Below are 18,040 nucleotides of genomic sequence, written 5' to 3'. Positions count from 1 at the left end.
TATTACATTGAGTAGCAAAATCTGCAGTTCTGTCATTGATAAACACTAAAAAGTCATCGACGTACCTAAATACGTGCACAACATTGTATTCATTTAGGCGTCCTGATAGCCTCCTGTCCATTGCGTGGTGGATCGCATACACCACGGAGATCTGCGTGTAATAAACTGTTGTTGAAAGTTAGCGCTGTGTTGTGTCTATGTGCCTTCTCTTGTCCGTGTTCGTTGTCTGCGCTACCATCCATCATCATGCAGAGGCAGACTAATTGACCTTATCGCGCTTCAATTAGAGCCCGCAACTTATTGATTCGTATCTTTTTTATTTCTCCTGGCCTTGAACTACCCGCCACACACTAACGAAATTTATATAGACTAACACTCAACGACATATCCTCAGCTGCTAGAATGCTCCGCTAACTGGCACGATGATCTAGGGGTTCCGGTGCTTGATTGCTGATGTGAAGGTCGGAGGATTTAATCCCAGCCACGCTATAATTGCCTTTTGACGGCGGCAAAACGTTTGAGACCCATTTGCTTAGATTAGGTGCACGTTGAGGAAGACGAGGCCGTCAAATTGTTGAGAGCCCTTCACTACAGTGTCCCTCATAAACATAGTAATATTTTCAGAATAAAACCCCCCAAAATATTAAAACAATCTGGTAGTAATTCAGCCTGATTTCAATGATTGCCGGTTCGATATTAATGTTATCACCTCATTGTCAAGAGCGAGGGTGAAAATTCCGGAAAGTAGAAATGCACAAAAAACCAAATTCCTTACAAGCTACTGTTCCTCGTTGTGTAAGTATGCAAACCTTGCCAACCATTCCAGTGGACAATAACACAATTGTGCGATGCGTGCGTGGCCAAACGCTAATGTACTTATTCACGAATTCCATACAATTTTGGTCCCACCGAATATTATTTACCTAAAGGGGCCATGCAAGATTCTTTCACGTAGTCATGAAATATATTCCCTAAAAGAGCGTATTGCCTCAAATTCACCACAGCAAAAAAAAAACTTCCGAGTCCGTCCAGTACGAACAGAGTTGCGAAAATTTGTCGCAGACTGCAACTGAATTTTTTCTCTCGTCCCGATGATAGCTAAGCATGGAGAGATGGCACGGGGAAAGAAAATACGTCACGCGCGCCTTGTGACATTCTGCACTTTTTTTTCCTCGAATACGTGGTTTTGCAGTGCGATTGCACGCGTGGACAAGTTGCTGCCTCCCACGACGGCAACCGTCACAGCCGATCGCGCCGCACGTGAATCAGCCAATGGCCAAAGCAATGGCTGTGACGCGAGATTTTTGGGCGAGTTGCGTCATTGGTCGAGATAAGGGAAAACAATCTTTAGCTGATTTGAGAACTTATCGAGAATTCCGGGCTGCAGGCTGCGCTATAATATTTAGAATTAGTGTTCTTGAAAGCCTCGACTAGTAAGATTAGCAAAATTCTATGATCATGCCTATAAAGTGTTGCACGACCCTGTTATTATTTGTTTCACTGACGTACTCACTCCTTCAAACTTTCTCTGGAGGTCTCGCAGCGTTGTCCTCTTGTAGAGCCGAAGAGTGTTCCTTCTGTCCTCCTTAGACATGGTCCTCTGCCAAGCAGGGTAAAGCCGCATTGTTTACATCATTGAACGCCTCGAATACACTAAAATTTTCTTTGTTGTTGCAAACTGTCGACCCGGGCGCATACTCGACACGCGGTAACCGCAAACATAGCGCTGTAAGAAAAATCAAATACCGGGTGCCTCAATAACCTGTCTAAGAATAGGAAACGTTGCTTTCACTGTAACTCTAAGCAAAGAAAGTTATTTTCACTGCATTTACAAGCAGACGAGCGGCGGTGTGGTAGAACACCCACTTGTGACGCGAACGACTCGGATTCGATCCTAACTTGAACCCGGACATTTTTAATAAATAATTTTATTCGCATCTTTCTCGACTTCTCGATCACGCACAAGATAATTATTTTTCCCTCACAACCAACGGCGCTGACGCCGACACAGGGACTTCTACGAAGCAAGCTCTTCAACGGTATCGCATTAAAGTGCGACGTCATTTCGTAGCCCTTCTGAATTGCCTATTTCTCTTCCGGCAGGTGGCATCGTAAGATTGTTACAAATATGGCTTGAGACAGTAATTAAGATCGCTAACCTAATCAACTTCTGAATTAATTGGGATAGGTGATTGTGTGAAATGATAGAGTAGTGTAGCTATTCGAATGATGAATGCACGAAAGCTTTGAGATTTCGAAAAAGCAGCCTCTAGTAATTACTGTTAAGTAATAAAATTCAACCAAGTTCAATGACGAAACATGAACAGAAAGGCGAAAGGGTAATTTTATGAGAAGTCCAAAATAATTGAGTGACTTCTACTGTAGCGGCACGCGTCATAATATGGTTAAACTTGGGGCAATAATGAGGACAGTAAGTTAACTATATTTTTATTTAGTTCAGTTGGCCGGTTATTGACAATCGGATAATTGAAGTTCTTTATACAAGAAATCAATATCATCTTTGACATATACAGAAAAATGACACCATATCCACGAAGTGATTGACGACGAATGAGCTTGCTCCGGACATCAAATCTAGTAAACCGCGAATCCTCGGTATACATCCACTAGACCATCATAGAAAGACGTACCCTATCAGAGGCCGCGAAGATTTAGGGTCGCTAAACCACCACAATTCTTGTTGTTTTTGTTCATTTTGTTCGTCTTATTATCATTATTATTATTACCAATATTATTATTATTATTATTATTATTATTATTATTATTATTATTATTATTATTATTATTATTATTATTATTATTATTATTATTATTATTATTATTATTATTATTATTATTATTATTATTATTATTATTATTATTATTATTATTATTATGCGAGCAAAAAAGTTCCTTAATAGGCTTCTATAAGTTATAGTGGAACAAAAAATTTAATGATGAAAACCTTAGATGATTGTTGACTTTTATTGAGCAACAATAATTGCTAGATGCCGCTCTTTCTTTATGCTCTTTCGGGGATAAATTTCTCGCATAAAAAGCTTCAAATCTTATTGGGCATGAAAACGCACGAAAACAACTTTTAGCGCATAATCTATGCCATGACGCAAAAGGGTGGATGCTACCCGTGAGCCAAAGAGTTCCTTATAACATCTTCATTTTCTCTTATTTTTGTGAAGCGCGCAGTGCGAGCTACCTACCAAAAGTGAAACTTCAACGCTATAGTTGTCATTTATTCAGCTTGTATGGTCATTTCATGTGCTTTGCACTCTACACTCCAAGAAACAGCCGCTTGCTACGGCGTTCCACCGTAGCTGAGACCACGCACACGAAGCAACTCACGAATCGGCCATTGCAGTCAGTGCAAACCACGCCGCGTATATAAAACTGGGGGGGGGGGGGGGGGAGCACAGTTGGTACGTGGTACTAAAGTGAAGACTTAAGCGCAAACCACGACGGATCCCAAAGAATAGATGAAACAAGCGCGTATTCGTTCTAGTCCGTCCGGAGTTCTCACCTTCACTCGACGCGTCTGCCGTGCTCATTCACACGTCTTTGCACAAGGCAGAGATGCACTCGCTCAATCCTTAGAACTACCTCCCCGGCTCGAGTCCCAACACCCTCCACTTATGGCGCGTACACATTTATAGCGATGTCCGCTCCACGTACACTAAACTCAATCCTCCCACTGACATCGCTCGCGAATAGGGTGCGCATTCGGGAAACCTCTCCCTCACATCCACAGTGTACTACGTATGCGGAGCGCCATAGATTCTTATCTCGCATGCACTTTATGCGAAACATCACGGCAATGGCCACGTTGGCGGCGGACTTTCGCTTGTGTTTCAAACTCGTGGTAGAGAAGTAAATTACCGCGATTTGAAATCACGTGCGAGAGAAAATTATGTAGGCCCTAGTACACGTAGCACCCGCAGGGCCAATGCTCCAAATCATAAACTTGATAGGCGACGAGCTACTGTATTAAAATTCAATTCCGTACACCACACCTTTCAGCGAATTTTTGCACGCTAGCAGTAGCTGATTATAATGCCTGTCTTACCTTGGCTATCTGACTTTCAAAAGAGAATATTTCTTCGGTAAGGACGTTGACCATAGCAGGCTTCAGGTTAGGCTTGATGACACTCAGAGCAGTTCGGATCAAAGCCTTGTAGGCTTGCACGCTTCTTTTGTTTTTCTTTTCTTTCGGTTTTATGAGCTCGTTTCGTCCCATTAGAGAGAAGCTGAATTGGTCGAACTGGAAACAAAAAGACCCTGTTAAAAACCATAAAAACGGCAGTTATTGGGACCTTTCTGCATCCTGCAGTCACAATCAGCTCTTTGGTATTTTTCCTACATTTTCTAAGCAGTGAACAGTACCTAGTTGTGACTTTCCACCAGATCAAAAGAAGGAACACAAAGCAGACTGCGATGATCTCACGACACGTAAAGGTGGTTTCTCCGCGTGAGGAAGGTACGAAATGCGACCACAGGATAAAATCTGCGCAAGCTGTGTTTCGAAAATGTTGTTAACAAATTAGAATACTTGGTAGTCTGCTATGGGAGAGCATAACGCCGGCCCGTGGCCCCACATTTGATGAGGCCCTGTCATCAAACATTAGCACAAAAACAACTGCTTTCGGTTCAAACGCTACGCAAATTACGAACTAAATCGACTTGAATTGACAGCCTCCACTCAAGAAGCGGGAAATAAAAACCCCATGTGGTTCATTTGGTCTTTTTCTACCACGTTCATACTTCCGGCTAGCGTGCTTTTGCCTGCGGGTAGAACAAACAATGCGCGAGGGAATGTTATCAAATTGGACCTCATACGGAAAATGACGGCGATGGTTATCCCGATGGCAAAACCCATCGTATATAACTGTTATCACATCAAAGCTGAGCACTCGCAACCATTTCGTTTCAAAAAGGTTATGTCACGTTCCCGACCCGCCAAGTCTTCGCGAGGGAAAAATATTGGACGTGTAGTCATGAAGCACTTGGAATAGGTGACGTTTTCACTAATCTGTTGCAAAATGCATCACCTATTTGTAGAATTCACGCTAACATCGTGTCACCTAATGACTGTTCGTAAAACATTTTCATGTCGTGTGGTTTTGCCCTCCTGCTTAAAGAGTCCTAACAAAGTCTGAATATGCAAAGAACGAGCGCATTTCTCTTAAAACAACTTCTTATATTTACAACACGACTCACAACATCAGCAGTTTGTCGGCGTGACACGGCAAAGAAAGAAGCTCACGATATGTCCACATACGAGAGATTTCCGTTGTGCGGCATTTTCTATCCTGCTCTGCTACGCCATCGCACACCCGTTCCGTTTTGTCAAGCATGGCCATCATTCATGGGCAACTCATTTTGCTTCGTTTTGACCTCTTTTTTCCACTGCGCAAGCGTAGATAACAGTGCGCAACCGAGAAGCAAGATATTCTGACAGGCCCAACAATTGAAAAGACACTAAAGTCAAATAACAATTTACGTCATAGTGAAATCCATATGTATGACAACATCTAAAACGACAATAATATCATTAACAGTGCCCTTTTTACTGAGAAAACAAGGTAAATGCACAAGAACACAAGCGCTGCTGTAGGACATTTTTAAAATGATCCCGATGACATCAGACGGACCGCCAACAATTAATCACAAGGGATCGTTCTAACTGCACTAAATAAAGAACCTTCCATGCATCAAGAGACACAATGAAGTGGTGCTTGTTCGTTTCTGTTTGATTTATGAAAAAAAGAACCACCGGACTTGAATGGCGTGAGTGATTAAAAATTTCAATTTTAGCGTGGTTACGTGGGACAAGTGGTGCTATCTAGTGGAGCGCAGTTGAAACAAAAGCGTCTGCAATCTTCAAGCCAATGGCGAGAAATTGGTCAATGGCCGTTGTTGCTGCCGTGGCCCCCAGTGCTTTCGGTCTGCTGCTACTAGCACAGTAAAGCCGCGCAACATTGTTCACGGCAACAGTTACGTGAGACGGTCGGTTGGTCTGCTTCTTGAGGCGGGTAATTTCAAGTGCGCTAACGCAATTCGGAGCACTGAAATATGATTTTATTTTAATACAGGCCCTTCCTGGTCCCGAAAGTAACACTACGAGGTTCCTGGACTGCCATTTTGACAATCAACATCGACTTAATAGTTGGCTTCACTGTCCATTTAATGTTGGAACTGTCTACGTGTTTTAGGTGCTGACACGCTTAGTGCTCACACTGTCCTAGCGGAGCAGCCGATCACCGAATCGATGGGCTGCTCGGTTTCGGTCATCTAGGCGACCCATCTGCCTCCTTCCTGAATTGTATCCTTCTATAAAAGGCGCTGCGGCAACAGTACTGTTCCATATATGTTGCGTGCCTTCCATTTTTTGTCAAACATTGTGCCCATCTGCTCGTGCTGTTGTTGTTCCTGCTACCCAACTCAATAAAATATTATGACGAAATTTCGCTTCGTTTGCTGCTTGAATGGTGTACATTTATGCTATCTATCAAAAAAACTATCCCAGATTTCTTTGCGCAGCACGCTGTAGAATCTTCTAAATACGTTTAGCAAGCAGAAGGAACCACCACAAATAACTCCAAAATTTCCAGATGACGCGTTATGTCCCGCATTGATGATAACATTATGGCAAAATGTAAAAATCAACCGGGCTTTCGGAAATTATCGGTTAATGCTTGAAGTGCGACAAATTCGACGTGATGCAAAAAATATTTTACAACGTGGCCCCCCGCCCTGGTTTATAGTGGTTATGGTGTCAGACTGCTGACCAGAAAACTGCGGGAGTGAATCATGGCCCTGGCAGGCGCACCTCCATGCAGGTAAAAATCCACAGGCCTGTATGCTTTGATTCAGGTTCATTTTCAGGAACCTTATGTAATGGAAATTTCAGGGTTCCTCCACTACGCCACCTCTCATGATCGTACTGTAGTTTTTTTAGGCGTCAAACCACGTGCTGTGAAGTATTATGGCTATATTGTGGCTGTAGGTGCCAGAGGTAAGAGCCGGTGGCCGCCTTCCAGCTTCGGCGGTACCAGCGAGTCAACGTCTACATGGTCATCGTGATACCCTGGGCTCTTGAGACCCCGAGAACGATCGTGTCCTTCACTGACTGCTCGCAGCTGTACCTCCAGCTGTTTAAGAAGCTCTGCTTGAGTGACCTCATCGCCGCGTCTCGATTGATCTACCACATCTGCGTCGGCGCCAGCCGTCCTACCGGGGTGTGATCGGTGCTCCTGTCCTGCTGCCCTGACTGCCTACTAATGTCCCTCTTTACTGCCTGCTGTTTGTCTGACGCTGTCTCCTGACGTCCCGGTGCCCTGCCTAGTGCCTTCGCCTAAAGTTCATCTTCAATAGCGTACTCTCATCGGCAAATGCTCTTGCCCCTTTTCGCGTTGCCTTGAGTACTCAGTTAAATATCTGTTTTGGGGGATCAAACTGTTTCCGAACGTCACCGAAATCTTTATAAAGCGAGCTTACCTCAATGATGTTGCGTGAAAGTTCCTTCATATCTCTTGTCACGTACACTGAGAAGAGCGGGGCCATGCCAGTTTCGATCAGCACCGCTCTGTAGTCGCCAAATCGCTGCTTCTTTTTACCAACAAGGGGCCACTCCCCGAAACCATTTTCTGCCAATATTGCTTTGAGTTCCTTCAGACTTCGCTTGTGAGGGTTTTCTGTTATGCGAGAGAATAGTGCACCATCATATCTACATATCATTTGCGCACAGCATTCGTTATAATACACACTGCATTAACAAGCTAGCTTGCTTATTTATCACGCTTTGTGACATGGGCGTCTTAATGAGGACACGCACACATACAAAAACTGACCTTTCGTCTATATTTGTTCCCGCACGCCTTCCTGAAAAGTCGACGAATTGTCGCAAGGACTTCCGCAGCACCGACTGCTCATACCTCTGCACCGACTACTAAATAACTACCCTGGGGACGTCCGTAAGGCTGTTCATCCTTTCAATGCACGTATATAACCTAATGCACGAAACGTGAGATCACGTGGATAAGCAAACATTCGTAAGACCCTGTCATCATTTTGTCGTCCTGTAGACGTGCGAATGTGAATTTTCGGACGGAACATGTGAACAAAGGCAGACACACGTCCACAAAGACATATCCAAAATAGAATCGCAATGCGTCCACGGGAACTAGTATGCAATATACAGTTTGTACAACCGTGAGGTCTACCATGTGATGGACGTTCAAATGTTACTTTGTGGACGGAACATACAGACACATACATGAACGAACGTCCCTAAAGTTATGCCTACAATCAATCTTGTGGACCAACAGATACAGCCTTGTGGACAGCATGTATGAGTGTAAGCCGGGGCAAATGTTCGCAAGGATGGCCACAGGATAAACTGTCCATACATTCATAGGGGTTCGTAGTAACTCCATCATGGCGACGTACAAACGTGACTCTGTGGCCCGGACGTGTACCCAAAAAAGCTGATAAATGTTCACGTGGGCGTACACTGGACGAGACGGTGACGCAATCTAGAAGGTGTGTTGCAATCCGCTATATACGCCTTGTAGTTCGTTCAAAACTGGCGCTGAACACCTTCAAGGCAGAAGAGTATACGATAGTCAGTATGGTGAACTTCGGCAGGCAACAACACCGTGGATACCGGCATAAAGTTTAGGCAGACTTTTTATCACTAGAACAGTTTAGGTTTCACTGTACACATTTGTTGTGTGGCGTGCACCACATCTGAAAAACAGTACATGAATTTCGAACATTTCATACTTATCAGTGGATTTACTTACCGATGCGACAAAGGGCCACCTTGGGCTACATTATTTTTTAAGCAATTTACTTAGTTCCGAATTTTCCCCATTTCATTCGGTACATTATTGCATGCGCACAACTCCTTTGTCTTATTTGAAGGACCGACTATGAGTACTGGGCCCTGCCCAATTTCTGTGACACATACGCACTAATGGGTTTTTATGCACCTAAGACGGACGGAGTTTTGTTTTTCCTAGCAACACACAGTATTATTTTATTAATATTACCAATATTCTGCCTTGCACTTTGACATTTAAGTCCGAATGTCATACCAACTAGTGCCTTTTTGGCCTTTTCGTAAAAAAAAAAAACAGAATGTGGAATAGCCAGAAGTAAACCCACATTAGAAGTGTTCGAGTATAACAGCTTCATATCTCACGCTCCTGTAACGTACGTCGAAAAGCATTAGGGCAAACGATCAGAATCTCGAAGACATACTGGACATGACATTGCATTACCGTTACGTACCATTGGCAACGCAAGTGCTGTACGCGATGCCAAGTTTTTCGGTGACGGTCTGCGTGCAGCCTTCGCGAACAGGTATCTCGCCGAGTATCTCTGAAAGACCATCCACATGCACAGAATTACGGCTCTCATACTGCGAATGACAGAAGAATGTGTCACGAAAGGATAGATGGAAATGACGTCAATGCAAAAAAAGGTAGACGAAAAGGTAATCAAACAAATAAAAAGTGACAGCAAATGAAATTATGCAATTCATACGAAAACTTGAACAGTTCATTCATTCAGCGAGCACTGTTATCTTTGTCCTTCGGTGTAGGTTGTGGTCTGCATTTCCAGTTTCTTCGCATATGTGCGCAGTAGAATTAGAACAAACCTTAGTTGCGAGCTAGAGCTTCCATTGCAAGATAAAATTCTTCCACCCGTATTTTGCGAGTCTCTACCTGCCACATTTAGGACTTTTTAAAGGGATGTATGAACTGCGTACAAGTGATGCTCTCCTTTTTTTCTACAGTGTACAATGCGGCGTGTTCATCATCCTGTCCGAGCTTGCGCAATTTATAGCTCTCAAACTACTTCAGCAACACGTCCTACTAAAGTTACTATGGATACGTATGATCTACGCTGGCATGACTACTGACCAGCAGCTCAAGCAACAGCTCAAATCACGGGCTTCACACACGATCAGCGTCCATGAGCACTGCATGGTAAAAACAGATCCACTATAGATAGGGCTGGATAGTATGCCCCTGCATACAATTACTATTCACAACAATATCAACTTCGCCCTTAAGGCAAGGGTGCGTTTACATTAGCCATTTACAGTAGTCACGCCACCTACATGGTGGCTTATTATTGTTTTGGTCTGAAAGCAATTATTATGTAAGCTCGCTCGTTCACCGTATGTTCCGCTTCGTGGATGCAGTTGTAAAGGTGTCGAACCAATGAGAAACACAAAAACATGTGGCAATAAGATGAGCTTTATACAAAACAACACATTGCACTAGCAACTAAAGGCGCGTGAACTAAAACTATCAAGGGTGTGACGAAGGACATGCCTCGGTCGTCGGAGGTCATTCTCAAACGCCCTGTATAGTGCACTGTCCATTCTGGTCATCGTTGATTAGCTGCTGCTAGAGAAGCGCGCCTCTGTATCCGGTTCTTCCGCAAACTTGCTGTGTCGTGTTGTCACTTACGCCACGACAATCGACGCAAATATGATGAACGTAATAAACTCCAATGTGGCGAGTGCAACTCCCAGGGCTCCGCTCTTGGGCTGGCAAATCTCGGATGCCATGCCTTAACTTTGATTCTGCGGTCCCGTTCACCCTCGAAATAAAATTGACCTCCCCCCCCCAATAACCAACCTGCATAATTGCGTCATGGGTAGCCGCATGTCGCCGCAAGTTATCTCGATCAGATGGCGTCACCAAAGTGAACATGTTTACAAGATGGGGAGTTTCAGAACAGCTTTCCGGGTTTGAACATTGGTCGTCCCCAGAAAGCCCTTCCTACCAATCACGGAATTCTCCGTACATGCTGCCTAACATAATTCTTACCTCTCAAGTCCTTGAAGAGCTTTTCTTCCACTTGTTTGAATGCCCCATACGTAACTCTGTCACTCGGAATTTTGTTCGTCTTCTCCCACCCACTGCAGACGTACTTGTAAAAGTCGTCGCATGGTCTCACCGTTTTGCTCAAGGTCTTTTTTATTTCGTTAGCTGGAAATAATTAGCCGAGTTAGCAAAGCAAGCAATGTATAAGCTTGTTTCCATAGCCTAAACAGCGCAATGGCATAATTTCCGGTTGTTGTCATATGCTATAGTGCCACGTGACCTCTGCAGTAGAACCAAGCATGGCGTCGTACCACCAATGTAAAACCTGAAAGAAAGGTGAATGTTTGTGCACTTTGCATAAGTAACGTTACTTTGCTACAGTTAGCGGTTAATCAGTGTCCGTGAATGAAGCATAAATATACGCCAAACAGCTTCACGGTTGAACTATCATGGCAGCATAACCTCTACAACCAGAACTTTAGCCAACAGCGACCTGCCACTCTGCCATAAACAAAATACGGTATTTACTCACATAAATCGCGCCATCGCATAATTTTCGCACCTCTATTGTTCTGTCAGCGTTATGAGAAACAAAATATTTACTCGCACATTTTGCGCCCCCCAACACGGCTGAGCCAGCTCGCCAGTGCGCACACGAAAAGAATGCGGACCTCCGGATTCTCTGGACGGGCACGGCAGGCGGGCGGCCGGCCGATCAGGCGAGCGCAGTCAGAGGGGCTACGAGTCTGAAGTCACTTCTTCGGAAGACTTCCGCTGAACTTGGCTCCCCATAATACCGTGCACAAACACTCAAACCTGTTGACAGGGCGTCGGAACTGCTCAGCGTTTCTCTATCTCTATCTCTCCATCTCTACCACCGCGTGAATGCACACTCACGTCTCGGCACGGACAACTTTCGGCGCCGGAAGCATGCGAGGGCCTGTCATGCCTGTCGTGCCAACTGTTTCCCTAGCTTTCTGTGTCCGCGCTGCAACGCATGTTTGGTTGATTTCGGAAGTTTAGGTTTCGCCATCTGTCCTTCGCGTTTTGACTGTTCTCTTGCGATCGGCTACCGTAATTACATATGAGGCAAAATTCAAGCTCGCTGTTCTGATGTTTCCCGAAAAAAAAAAGGAAAATCATGCCACCACCAAGCACTTCAATGTGAAGATTTCCAACGTGTGACAATCGGTGCTATTGGTCCGAAAGAGAATGCGCGCTTGCTTAAACAAGTTTCCTGCCATTAAAGAAGGACTTTTCAATTATGTGCGAATGTGCAATTATGTGCGAACGCCGTGTTAGGGGACCTAGTTTCTTTCAGCATTGTCGAGAGGAGCTTCAAACAAAAAGGGCACTCGAACGCGCTGGACAAAACCGAGGGCGATACGCTTTGGTAGGGTGGTGGCAGCGGCCGCGACGATAATTCTCGATGAATCGGACCTCTGGATCAGCGATTCCAACTGGACGTATCACGCGTGACCGGGTCTGACTGGTTAAAGTACGTGCTATGCTGTTAAATAAACAAGTACACTTGATTGGCGCTCCAATTTATTTTATTTTCTTTGTTGTGTATCCTTCGCGCGTTAGGACTACTGCACATTATTTTGTATGCGTTCACTAAATCTTCGCGTAATTCGCGCACCACCCTCTCGGAGCCCCAGAATCGCAAAAACAAGCACAAATTGTGCGAGTAAATACGTACGTGGCGTCACTGCACGTCCCACTTTACTCTCCCACCTTTAAGCGGAAGTCTGCTATCGCACGCTTAGAAATATGAAAACACGCAACTTACAAGAAATAAAAATGAAATGAAAGAGTTACAAAGCAAGCTTCTGTCCCTTAAAAAGAATGTAAGCACCATATTCCACTGTTTCATCGGAAGCTAGTACCACCTATGCACTTTTAGCCAGATTCCGGATACCAAGCTAGCTATAGCCACAATAATAATGAGAACTGGCAGAAAATAACCCAAAGAAAGTCGAGGGCGTGTTATTAGAAGTAATTGCGAACAAAGAAAAGTGAACGAAAAGGTAACTTGCCGTGGGAAGGGACGGAACCTGCGACGTTCCAATAATGCGTCAGATGTTTTGCCAACTGAGAGACTACGGCGGCAATCGCCTAATCCACTTTTATTGGGTATGAACGCGAATTTAAACGTGGGAGCATCAGTAAGTCCCACCTGCTTCCATTGAGTTGACAGTAAGACTCTCATTGTTTGTCTGTTGGGGTCACATAGCACGTGGTCTTATTGCGAGCTGGCAGCTGACCACAAAGGGTCGGCTGTATTCCGCACTTTTCTTCATTACCTGACTGTTAGTAATAATATGGTCCATTGTGGAGTAGCCTGTATGAAATCCTGCTTGATCCTTGGTTGATTGAACTGAAGTATCAACCAGGATTCCGTTGAGGCTACTCCACAATAGACCAAATTGTTACTATGAATCAAGTATTACAGAAATACGCGGAATACAACCAACCCTAATGCATAGCCTTCATAGAATATGAGAAGAACTTTGACTCAGTCGAGACATCAGCAGTAATTCAGGCACTGCAGAATCAGGGCATCAACAAACCCTACATAAACATACTAGAATAAATCTACAGTGGATTCACAGCCACAATAGTTCTCCATGAAGAAAGCAACAGAATCCCAACAAAGAAGGGTGTGAGGCAGCATATCTTCCACTAAATGTCTCAGATCTGAACATTTCTTTATGAATATTAAAAATGCCAAATCACATTTATGTAGCACGCAACTTTTACAGCCACAGCATGAACGTCTTCTCCACACTGGATAAAATGTACAGAAGCATTTTTGTTTTTTTTTGTTTAGTTTTGTTGAAAAAAGATAAAGTAGGCATTTCCCAACCGACCATTTACACTATAGTTTTGAAGCGTGACCAAATATTTTCTGTCGCACCCCACTGTGCATAGTCGTAACACCCACCCTCCTTGACATTCCAGTCACATCCACTGGTGGCGCCTTATCCTTTCCTACCTAGCCTCTATCTCCTGAATGGATCGCGATAATTCATGCAACGCAAGAACTATCCCTTCTTCCAGCGTCTCCTCACCGGATTGGGGCCATGGCAGACATCCTGGCTAACTCTCTTGACAACTGACTCTACTAGAATCGCCATAACGACTTTGGCGACGCTCTTTATTTCCTCTCCCCTGCCTTGGTTACTGTATAACGTGGCTGCCAAGTGGGGCGGAAATTACCGGTGATTGCTTCCCTCGTGAGCTTGCACATAAAATTAACAGCTGGATGCCGTGGCCGTGTCCTGATGATAGGTTACGGGGCACACTTTTGCAACAAAACTCTGATTCTGCACTGCAGACACCGGCAGCCTTTGTAGCAGCCTCTACCGCCCCCACAACTTTGACTCTCCACTGCTCAAACAAACTCTGAGTACTATTCAGCTCAACATTCTGGTCCCTTTAGGGCGCCGATTTCTTTATCGTCATTGCTTTAACCACTGGCCATGCGCATGCCGGAACGAAAAAGCCATTCTTTTTCTTCTTCTGCCATGCAGTCCTACAGTCTCGTCATCACCCAAAGCCCCCCCCCCCCCCCCTTTGCGCATATTAACTAGCGAAAAGATTAGTGTCGGCGGCCTTCGAGAAATGATTATGTCCTAGCTTGACAGAAAACAGTCATTTCTCTCTATCTGTTTTTCTTTCTCTGTCTTTGTCATTATGTATCGCAGCGTTCTCACCTTTCTTTATGCATACTTCAGTCTCGCAGACGTCATAGTCTTTGGTGTTTCCTGAAAAAAAAGCATTTATAAGGACCAAAACGCTCAGTGCATTTGTTCGCAGTATACTCACGCCATATACCTAGCCCTCAGTGTGCGAGTTGTTTACTTCGGTAAGTAATAAACCAACTCCAACATACTATACCGTGGCGGTGGAGATCACTGATCTACACCCTCTCTATGCGATTACCTAAAACACAAGGTATCCTAGTTGACTCACTCACTTTTATATCGTCACTAAATAGAGCACGATGCCAAGGGAAAATCAAGTCTCTTAATGTGATGATAGAGGAAACGTAGCCATTTCGCGAAGTTTCCTAAGTGAAATGGCTAAGAAGAGAGGAAGCTGAAGCAATAAACGTTATGCGGAAAGATGGGCAGATAACCGGAGGATAAATATTGCCGTGGATGAGCTTATCTTCTTGCTACAGCAATAAGTATTCAAGACGGTGTCCTTGGCGTCTACGCATGGCAGGCAGTGACACACCCTACAATTCACATCGTATTGCTGACGCGGGACTCACCTAACATGCATAGGGGTATCAGCCGGGGGAGGGGGAGGGGGCAAAGGGGCGCAAGCTTCCCCCTCCCCCACTGAGAAAAGTTGGGGTGCTGAAGCCCCCCCCCCCCAACTTTCGACAGTGATCTTTCTTGGCTGCACGCTGGGGAAACCAACAAGGCATAGTTTTTCATCCCAACAGTAATCACTTAATTACGTCCTTACGGGATATTGATATTGTTACCAGGCTATGTTACAACACAGCAGATCCTCACTGATATATATATATATATATATATATATATATATATATATATATATATATATATATATATATATATATATATATAAGATGCAACAGTCATTATAGCCAATGAATGTATATGGGAAGTTACTACAACCAAAGTAATGTAAATAAGAAGAAAGAAAAGTGGGTGAAAAATAACTTGCCGTGAGCAGGAACGCGTTATTAGAAGGTCGTAGGTTCGTTTCCTGCTCACGGCAAGTTATTTTTTTCACCCACTTTTCTTTCTTCTTATTTACATTACATTGGTTCTAATAACCTCCCCTATACATTCCTAGGCATTATTGTCTGTTAGATCGCCTTGTTATTGTGTCAAAACAAGAAAAAACGAGCCCTTGGGTATACACTTCTTTCCCTTATATAGCAGTCACAACGTCGTTTATTTCGACGTTCCGGCCTAGAGTCTGGCCTTCATCAGGATCCTGATAAAGGCCAAACTCTAGGCCGGAACGTCAAAATAAACCACGTTGATATATATATATATATATATATATATATATATATATATATATATATATATATATATATATATATATATATATATATATATATATATATATATATATATATCTTGAAATACCACGGGTTCAGCTGACGCTTTATTCAAGCAACAGCGAAATGGCGCTGATGATGAAGAGGAACGGGCGAAGACTGATGATGGTTATTGACAGATGAGGATGACGTCCAATGAATTCTTACACTAAGTTCCCCCGTCGACGGAAGCGGCCAGCCTGGCCGCGAATTACGCTGGGGAACGCATACGATAGGGCTTAAGACGCGCAACGTGAACAATCTCTGTCCCGCGGCAGCGTTGGTCAGTGGGGACATGAACAGGTGTGACAAGGTAGTTCACCGGTGAAGTCTGTTCGATAACTTTGTAGGGGCCAAGATAGCGTGACTCAAGCTTCTCGCTTAAAACCAGGCGTTCGCGCAGGAGTCCACAGAAGTACATCGTCGCCAGGGCGGTAGAGAACGACACGGTGAGTGGCATCGTAACGATGTTTGCGATCTTCTTGACTAGCTTCGGTGTTTACACGGGCAAGACGACGGCATCGAGCAACACGGGACAGAAACTGGTCGCAAACGAATGGTGAAGTGTTGACGGGGCCAGAAAAGAATGAAACGTCGAGTGGTGATGTCGGTTGGCGTCCGTATACTAGGAAGAATGGAGAATAGCCTGTGGTTCGTTGAACTGACGTATTATATGCATACGTGACAAAGGGAAGTATGGCATTCCAATTGCGATGGTCCGGTCGGATATACATGGACAGCATGTCACACAGCGTGCAATGAAATCTTTCCGTTAAGCCATTGGTTTGCGGGTGATAGCTAGATGTTGTTTTATGAAATGTTTTTGATGCTTGAAGAACTTCACTGAGCGTGCTTGAAAAAAATGCCTTGCTCCGGTCGCTCAAAAGAACACGAGGGGCTCCGTGACGTAGGCAAATAGAATGCAAGAAGAAAGTTGCTACTTCCGAAGCAGTTCCTGAAGTGATCGAAGCCGAGGCCGTCTCAGCGTACCGGGTCAAGTGATCAACCGCGGTGACGATCCATCTCTTGCCGTCTGATGTATTTGGGAGGGGCCCGAAGAGGTCAATTCCGACGACAGAGAACGGCTCTGATGGACAAGGAAGTGGTTGTAGGGTCCCGACTGGAGCAGTAGTGGGCCGCTTGCGGTGTTGGCAAAGTGCGCACGAGGCAATATATTTAGCTACCGTCGTGGAAAGACCTGACCAGAAGAATCGACTGCGGATGCGCTCGTATGTTTTGTAGTAACCCAAGTGTCCTGACGTCGGGTCGTCGTGGGAAGCGCGCAGAACTTCTGTGCGTAGTGCGCGTGGTACGACGGGAACCCATCGGTGGCCTTCCGGGTGTAAAATGTATCGATGTAGCACATCGTCCTCCAAATTGAATAGTCGAAGTTGTTTCCGGAGTCTGGCATTTGGAGAAGATGAAGCGCCGGTAAGCTGACCGATGATGTCAGTGCAATAAGAATCGGCTCGCTGGTGAGTGGTAAGTACTGACGGACGGGTGGATGAAGGTAGAGAAGAAATCGATGATATCGACGAGGCGTCCTCCGTATAGCCGATTTGACAAGGGGATGTGACGTGCGCCGAAGACTGCGGCAAAGCGCATCGTGACAAAGCGTCGGCATCTTGGTGTTGTCTTCCAGTCTTGTAGATGACGTCGAATTCATACGATTGTAACCGGAGAATCCAGCGGACAAGTCGTCCCGACAAGTTTTTGATTGTGGGCAACCAGCAAAGAGCATGGTGGTCTGTCACAACAGTAAAATGTCGACCATGTAGATACGGAGGAAATTTTTGGATGGACCAGACAACAGCCAAGCACTCTTGTTTGGTTATCGAGTACCTCTTCTCTGCAGAGGTCAGAGTGCGGCTTGCATACGCGACAACTTTCTCACGAAAGGCATGGTCGCGCTGGAGGAGTGCGGCGCCGATTCCTTGTCTACTAGCGTCAGTGTGTGATATCGTAGGTGCCTTGTCATTAAAATAACAAACCACCGGTGGGGATGTGAGTGCCTGCTTGAGCTCTTGAAACGAGGTTTCGCATTGATCATTCCAATCGAAGGAACGGGTACTAGCAAGGAGCTTGTAAAGAG

At 44.7% G+C, this 18,040-nt stretch overlaps 1 protein-coding gene across 1 annotated transcript in view; it reads right to left on the bottom strand.

Annotated features, from left to right (window-relative positions):
- LOC119181618 (neprilysin-1) overlaps positions 1-18,040 on the bottom strand; it is a 98,581-nt gene that overhangs the window by 37,749 nt on the left and 42,792 nt on the right. Inside the window, exons 3-8 of the mRNA XM_075875794.1 lie at positions 14,576-14,626; positions 10,860-11,021; positions 9,307-9,396; positions 7,510-7,706; positions 4,079-4,273; positions 1,514-1,600 (exon numbers count right to left, since the gene is read on the bottom strand). Of these exons, the coding sequence (XP_075731909.1) occupies positions 1,514-1,600; positions 4,079-4,273; positions 7,510-7,706; positions 9,307-9,396; positions 10,860-11,021; positions 14,576-14,626 (782 nt within the window). The remainder of the gene's footprint in view (positions 1-1,513; positions 1,601-4,078; positions 4,274-7,509; positions 7,707-9,306; positions 9,397-10,859; positions 11,022-14,575; positions 14,627-18,040) is intronic.

The sequence above is a fragment of the Rhipicephalus microplus genome, chromosome 10 (genome assembly GCF_043290135.1).
Source record: "Rhipicephalus microplus isolate Deutch F79 chromosome 10, USDA_Rmic, whole genome shotgun sequence".
NCBI classification, from domain to species: Eukaryota; Metazoa; Arthropoda; class Arachnida; order Ixodida; family Ixodidae; genus Rhipicephalus; species Rhipicephalus microplus.
This window is presented reverse-complemented; position numbering and strand designations above follow the sequence as displayed.